Source organism: Podarcis filfolensis (assembly GCF_964270895.1).
Source record: "Podarcis filfolensis genome assembly, chromosome: 1".
Classification (NCBI taxonomy): domain Eukaryota; kingdom Metazoa; phylum Chordata; class Lepidosauria; order Squamata; family Lacertidae; genus Podarcis; species Podarcis filfolensis.
Genome location: NC_139604.1, coordinates 848,958 through 856,707, shown reverse-complemented (window position 1 = coordinate 856,707; position 7,750 = coordinate 848,958). Strand labels below are relative to the sequence as shown.

General features: G+C 45.9%; 1 protein-coding gene across 7 annotated transcripts in view; it reads left to right on the top strand.

Annotated features, from left to right (window-relative positions):
• Positions 1 to 1,927: 1,927 nt before the first annotated feature.
• Positions 1,928 to 7,750, top strand: part of KANSL1L (KAT8 regulatory NSL complex subunit 1 like) — a 41,042-nt gene continuing 35,219 nt past the window's right edge. For 2 of the 7 annotated variants that reach the window (XM_083627626.1, XM_083627625.1), the window contains exon 1: positions 3,179 to 3,446. In XM_083627626.1, coding sequence (XP_083483752.1) covers positions 3,300 to 3,446 — 147 coding nt within the window. In that variant the 5' untranslated portion in view covers positions 3,179 to 3,299. Of the gene's footprint in view, positions 2,163 to 2,589; positions 2,611 to 3,162; positions 3,447 to 7,750 lie in introns of those variants that run through there. The other 5 variants (XM_083627629.1, XM_083627630.1, XM_083627631.1 and 2 more) reach the window with 5 other exon arrangements.

Sequence of the window (7,750 nt, the reverse complement as noted above, 5' to 3'; positions counted from 1 at the left end):
GTCAGTCAGTACCTTCTCCCTCCTCTAGAAAAGCCTTGCGCAATCTCTCCAGCCGCGAGGAGGCTGCGCAAGGCTAAAGAGGAAGCCCGGGCAGCAAGCACGATCCATCCCCTCGCTGCCCGGGCTTCCTCCTTAGCCTTGCGCGCCTCTCCAGCCGCGGGAGGCTGCGCAAGGCTAAAGAAGCCAACTTTTAAAAAATCTCTCTATCTCTACCTCTTTTTCTTTTTTCGTCCTTTCTCCACCCCCTTATTTTCCTCTGGATCAGTGTTTTTATCTAGATTAAAGTTTTAGTTTGGGGGGGGATATTATAAAAAAGGAAACTTTGCAGCTTTTATTTTAGTATACATTAAAAACAGATTAAACAAAACACAAAAGAAGGAAATAGCACAGAAGAAGAAGAGAAAAGGGAAAGACATTTACCAGAGGTAGATCTTAACCCTTGCCTCACCTGGGAGCTTCTCTGGGCAGGAATTCCCTCGGCTTAAGTGGGGTGGGGGGAGAGTGGCAGGTAGGGGGGTACCTACCTAGACACTGAAGCCACATGTCTCTCCAATGAAAATTGGGAGTGGGCATTGTGTGAAGTGGCTGTGGATCTCCTGCCGCAGACGTGTAGGACTGTATAGAGTTGGGAGGGCCACCCGAGGGTCATCTACCCCAGCCCCCTCACAATGCAGGAATTACAGCTAAAGAACGCCAGGCAGATGGTCCCCCAACTGCTGCTTAAAAGCCTCCAGCGGTGGAGACCCAACACCTTCCAAGGTCATAGAATTGCAGGGTTGGAAGGGAACCCCAGGAGTCATCTAGTCCAGCCCCGGTGGACAGCGGGCACGATCCATCCCGTTGCGCAAGGCTAAAGATGCTGCTTAAGGCTAAAGAGGAAGCCAAGGCAGTGAGTGGGATGGATCGCGCTCGCTGCCTTGTCTTCTTATTTAGCTGTGCTGGAGAGGTTTAGCTCCTGGCTGGAGAGGTTGAGCGGCTATGGATCCCGTTCGCTGTCTTGGCTTCTTTGCTCTTTGGGGCTGGGGGGGGGGGGACCCAGGCTTCCCCCACAGCCCCGAGAAGCTCTGGGAGAAGCGGACAGGCTGCACGCAGCCTGTCCCTTGCTCTTTGGGGCTGGGGGGGAATAATATTTTTCCCTTGATTTCCCCCTCTAAAAACTAGGTGCGTCCTGTGGTCCGGTGCGTCCAATAGAGCCAAAAATACGGTAAATGGCATTTTTGTGTGCTGCTCTGGTTTTGCCAGAAGCAGCTTAGTCATGCTGGCCACATGACCCGGAAGCTGTATGCCGGCTCCCTCGGCCAATAAAGCGAGATGAGCACCGCAACCCCAGAGTCGTTCGCGAGTGGACTTAATGGTCAGGGGTCCCTTTACCTTTATGCAAAGATTGCATGGGTCTAAGAGTCTCTTACATTGACTTACCTTGCCATTTTGCCCTCTTCTCCCCTGTAACCTTGTTTGTAGTCCTATGTGAACAGACTTACATGGAGCTTCTTTGAGCTCAGTTCTAGGGGCGGAGGGAGGGGTTGCAGCCTCAGAAGAAAGCTTGGGGACAGATGCTGCTTTGTTGTGAAATAAATGGTTGGTTGTGCTCAAAGACTGTTGAGTTTGTAAGGAGTTGCCATCTTTAAGCTTTATTCTTAGAACAAGTGCTGTGATTTGAGTGATATCTCCAGGAAACACACACACAATTTATGCAGGAAAGCTTTAAACCGTAGAGCATAAAACTCTTAACCTCAGGGTCCTGGTTTCGAGCTCCGCGTTGGGCAAAACATTCCTGCATTGCAGGAGGTTGAACCAGATGGCCCTCGGGGTCCCTTCCAAGTCCACAATGCTATGGAAGTAGACCCGCCGCCCACGCCGCCTCATTTGCATAGGCCCGCCCACCGGCCCTCCGGATTGGCCGGCCGACTCCCCGCGGGAGCCCCGCCCACCCCGCCTAAACTACCGCCCGCGCGCGGCCGCTCGGGCTGCTGAGGCAGCTTGGCTCGGGAGCGCCGGGCGGGCGGCTGTTGGGGAAGGCGGCGCCGCCGCGAGTGCGAGAGACGGGCAGAAGAGAAGCGGCGGCGGGAGAGGAAGGCGCGAGTCCCTCTGAGGAGAAGTTCGCCGGGCTGCGCGGCGGGGGGAGCGGAGGCGGCGGCCGGGGAGCAGACCGAAGTTGGCAGGCAAGTCCGGGCGGAGGGGCGGGGGGAGAGGGGGTGGCGAGGGTTCCCCTGAGGGGCGTCGGGAGAGGCGGTTGGCTTCTTGCCGAAGCAGGGGCTCCTTCGTGGCGCGCGGGCGACTCGCCTCCCTCAGGCGCCCTCCCTAACGGCAGTGGAGCGGCGAAGGGGGTGGGATTTGGGAGAGTGATGGGGTGGCGGCCAATGGGGAGGAGCGCGGCGGGGGCGTTGGAATGCGAGGGGAGGGGAGCGGAAAGTAGATGCTCGCGCGCCCCGGCGGAGGGAGGGGGCGTGACGTAGAGCCGTGGGGCGGAGCCAGCGCCCCAGCCGGGTGTATCGGGAAAGGATGGGACAAGCTTCTCAGGAAGCCCCGAAGGAGGGTCGGGGAGCAGCTGCGGGGCTCTGCGGGACAAAGCCCCGAAAGACCGGAAATGGGAACTTTTGCCTAATACTGGTATGGGGGGGGGGGGAACTACCGCATTTATCTGTCTTTTTTACTCACACTTAAATGCTGTTTTAGATATGAGTGATGCCTGTGAATCCATATATATCGCCTCCTTTAGCATTACTTCAGCTTTGCACTTTCCAACACAGTTCGTTCCCTCATGGGGAAGTACCTAGGTATATTAGTTGCTGGAGAGTACTGGTATCGAATTGGGATGCGGGTGGCGCTGTGGGTTAAACCACTGAAGGTCGGCAGTTCGAATCCCCGCGATGGGGTGAGCTCCCATTGCTCAGTCCCTGCTCCTGCCTACCTAGCAGTTTGAAAGCATGCCAGTGCAAGTAGATCAATAGGTACCACTCCGGCAGGAAGGTTAACAGCGTTTCTGTGCGCTGCTCTGGTTCGCCAGAAGCAGCTTAGTCCTGCTGGCCACATGACCCCAGCTGTACGCCGGCTCCCTCGGCCAGTAAAGCGAGATGAGCGCCACAACCCCAGAGTCGGCCACAACTAGACCTAATGGTCAGGGGTCCCTTTACCTTTACTGGTATAGAGTGCTGTTGCACTTGCCCTGCTTGCAGGCTTCTCAAAGGCATCTGGTTGGCCACTGTGAGAGCAAGATCAGTGGCAAACTTTGTGTTTTGAAATTTCAGTGCCCAGTGTGGGTGAACCAGGCGTACTCCCATAAATCTGCCTCTGGTTAGATGGGCCTTGGGCCTGATCCAGCAGGGCTTTCCTTGCATTCTTATAACAGTCAGACTGGATGGGACAATGGCAGACATTTAGCTGCTACCACAGCCCTGTGCATTCGGAGGGGCGGTTTGAAGTGTTATTACTTGCAGGGGGTAATGGTGAGCATGCCTTATTATACCTAGGAAATGGAGTTAATGAAAGCCACATTGATAAATATTTATGGACTGCTAGTGAGTGAATGGAAATTACTGCTTCATATGTAAATGTATGTAACTTGGCTTGCTGCCAAACCTTTAGCCTTGCAGATAAAAATTGGTACAATAGACCAGGATAGAAATCTCATCCACATTTCCTACAGTCACGTGGGTAACTTGCTGGACTTGCCACTCAAGATTTTCTGATATAAGATGAATTATTAATACCTTCCAAAATGGTAGCTAACTGTATTGAAAGGTTGCAGTGTTTGAGACTTCTTAGTTTAGATTAGGGCTTGTCCACACTTCCACTTGTCCCTCCTCTTCCCCCTTGTTTACCACTGAATTGGAATAAATGTCAGTCAGGTTTTCTGCGGATTGACATTTACAGTGGTACCTTGGGTTAAATACTTAATTCGTTCTGGAGGTCTGTTCTTAACCTGAAACAGTTCTTAACCTGAGGTACCAATTTAGCTAATGGGGCCTCCCGCTGCTGCTCCGTTGCCGGAGCACGATTTCTGTTCTCATCCTGAAGCAAAGTTCTTAATCCAAGGTACTATTTTTAGGTTAGCAGAGTCTGTAACCTGAAGCGCCTGTAACCCGAGGTACCACTGTATTCTGATTCAGTGGTAAAGGGTGGGTTTTCCCGAGGAAAGTGGTGGGGCAAACAGAAAGCCACTCAGACTTGTTTTTCTCCTTTACTTATAACACTAGAACTTGTACAAGTTCAATGAAGCTGAATATTGTAAGATTTAGGACAGACAAAAGCAGGACTTATTCATGCAGCACATAGTTGAAGTATAGCATTTGCTCCCCCGTGAGGCAGTGATGGTGACCAACTTGGATGGCTTAAAAAGAGGATTAGACAAAATTGTGGAAGAGAGGAGCTGTCAATGACTAGTAGCCCTGATGAGAGTGATCTATCTCCATGGTCGGAGGCAATAATGCTTCCGAATACATGTTGCTGGAAGCCACGGAAGGGAAGAGCGGTCTTGTGCTCAGATGCTGCTTGCAGGTTTTCCATATGCATTTGGTTGGCCTTTGTGAGAACAGGGGTGCTGGACTAGATGGGCCATTGGCCTGATCTAACAGACTATTCTTATGTTCAACCATTTGTTCAATGTGTTTAAGTCCTGTGATGAATGGCAGCACCTCTCCAATACTTAATGTAACTTTTCCAGTTTAATACTTGAGATCTTCAACTGGAATTTGGAGAATTGGATGTGTTCTATATGCAAACTTGCCCTTTACCACATTAAGCTGCTCTTTGCCAAATAAGTATATTTTTGATTAAATGACATGGTTTTGTTTATCTGGTGGTTAAAGCAGTACAACAGCTGGGGTAGAGGACTCAACATCCTTCCTTATGCTCTCCAGCACTTCCCTTTTATAGTTGTCAGCCTCCTCTAGAGGAGAGATGAGGGAGCCAATTTTGAATCACGAATGGACTTATCCACCCAGGGGTCCTTTACCTTTACAATGTAGCCTAGTGAGAAGACCCCATCCCCTTTGCTCTGTACTAACAAATTGTATAAACAATTTCTTTATAACATTGCATTTTTTTCTTTGATTGTTGAGTTGTTGACTTTTGTCCTATTTGAATATTGTCCTCTTTGAATATTGATATTCTGTTTAGAAAGAGAGAAATCTATGAAGGCCTGCAGATGGGATTTATATTTGCTGTTTCAGTATCTGCTAATTGGACAAAATAATGTTTTTATGGAATCACATTGAAACTGCTAGTCTGGAGGGAGTCATTTTCTACAAAGCATTTATGGGAGTGTTTTTAATCTGTTGAGTGTATCTATGAAGTGTTAGTTACCGAAATAAAGATGACTCTGAAATATTTATACATTGCAGCTGGCAAATGTTTTGGGTATGAACAAAAGTAGTCATATTGGAGTTTTTAAAAACTATTCGAAGGCTATGCAGGTATTTCCTAGTTTTTGAAACCCTGCAGTTGTTTTGAGCAAATCAGACAATATTTTTAAGGGTCTCACAGAAAACCAATAAGGATGCAATCCTGTACATAAGTAGTGGAGAACCTCCAGCCTGCAGACCTAAATAGGTGCAGCGGCCCCCCCATGTGACCTGTGAAGCTCTTTGGTCAAGCCACACCCACCTGCCCTCTGTCCAGTGTGACACACGCAAAGACATAGGTTCTTGCTAAAGTGAAGATTGTGCTGTCTTCAGCACTTGTAAAGCCAGAGGGTTTGGCAGACACTGACAACCAGCTGATTGGTGGCACTTACAAATTACTGTGTCTTAAAAATAGGGAAAGATGTTTCATCTGACATCACAATTATGTCAGATGTTAAAGAGTTGGATAGGCCCACATGTCAAAATGACTTGTGGAAATCTGAGGACCTAAGGTCTTAACCAGCTGTAAATGATTCCCAGCCCTCGCTGTATGTGCTTACCTGGGAGTAAGTCCCATTGTGCTCAAAGGACTTATGATCTGAGGAGACATGTATAGGATTGCACCATTAATTGCTAATTAAATGATTTTTCAGGATCAAATAGTAAAAAAAAGTTAATTCTGAAGACATAGAATAGTTTGAAAACAATATTTTATTGTACCTGAAGTTATGTTTCAGTCAGTCACTGAAGCTATTTCCTTTAATTGAATTAGTGTCTCTGGTAGCTTTCTAGAGAGCATTTCAGATATCACATTTTAATTTTAGATCTTCCCTTAATTCATGATATATATATTTTTAAGGAATGTTGACAAGTGGTTTTGAGTCTTTTAATTATAGACTTGTATTTAATTGATTGCTTTTCAAAAGTTTAATAGTTTAATTTTTACTTAAACTATATACTGTCATTCAACAAAAATTCTCAAAGTCGTTTCCATAGTAAAATTTAAGTAGCAATTAAAACACATTTTATTTAAAGTTTTCTTTATATTTTATCTTCTGTTCCCTTTTTTGTACATACTGTTCTGTGATGCAGCTTGTTAAAATATACAAAAAGGAAAAGAAACTGTGTTAGTTCATAACAAAAAATACACCTGAGTAACACCTTTATTTGGACAAATGAATATGTCGTAAACATCAGTTTGGATGGTAGGAGTGAGGAGACAAAGGCAGGCTTATGTTGAAACTACCAAGCCTGAATTTAGTGACTTCAAAATCAAGCCACTTTTCTCCCTCTTTCCCCTTTCCCCTTCTCAGCATCTAGCCTGATGAAGAATTCTGGAGAACAGGAAAGCTTTGCTCACTATTTTGTGACATTCTGGTTGGTCCTAGTAAAGGCATTGTGCACTGTGGATAGTTAACAGATGCCAGACTTTCCCTTATTTTTTTCCTTACTGTAAAACAAAGTAAAATGCTCTCCCTACCCCCAGCCTTTGAAGTACAGGAGCCAGAAAGTAAACAAATTGCTATAGCAAGAAATTTCATATGCTGTTTATATTTTAGGAATTAGGAAAATGTGGAGAGACAAACAAAAAGTGATACACTGTTAGGCAAGATTAAATATATGAGGATAGGAAACTGTTCAATCTGGAACATTAAAAATAAAAACATTGGTGAGAAAAATATAATGGATGTTTTTATAGGACTCCTATTTTTAATTGGATGACTTTTTAAAGAGGAAAATTGGGATATGAAAACTGCAAGTAATTATTTTGTATAAAATTGAGAATAATGGGAACCAGGCTTACAGAAAGAATTACAGATATCCTCCTGGCTGTGAAACAATGGTCTGGTTCATATGATCCAATCCTGATTGATTAAGCTTGGGTATGCTTGAGCTTTGTGCACTTTCATCATGCTTTAAAGTTGTCTTCCTAATCTTGATTTCTTAGAAAGCCATTAAATGTAATTCATAATTCACACATAATAGGGGTCTTTTTTGCCATTCGTGCAAATGAAGTAGTGAATCAGCAGCAAAGGGATTGCATGGGCACGCAGCTCGTGTATGTCTTTGCTTATTGATAATGAAAATGTGGGGGGAGGGGGGAAATACCTGCAAACAGAACTGATTTATATATTTAAAACAGTAACAAGCAAAAGCATACATAGTTATGGTTTCAACATGGCCAGTATTTTGGTGCACCTAAAAATATTACTACAGCCTTTGTTGTTGTGGCAGATGTTCTGAATTAGATGTTTCCATAGATTCATAGAACTATAGAATTGGAAGGGACCCTGAGGATCATCTAGTCCAATCCCCTGCAATGCAGGAACACAGCTGTCCCAACTGAGCTATCCAGGCACATAATCACGGAACAGTTGATAAGATTATTTTATTTTCTTAAAGAGCAA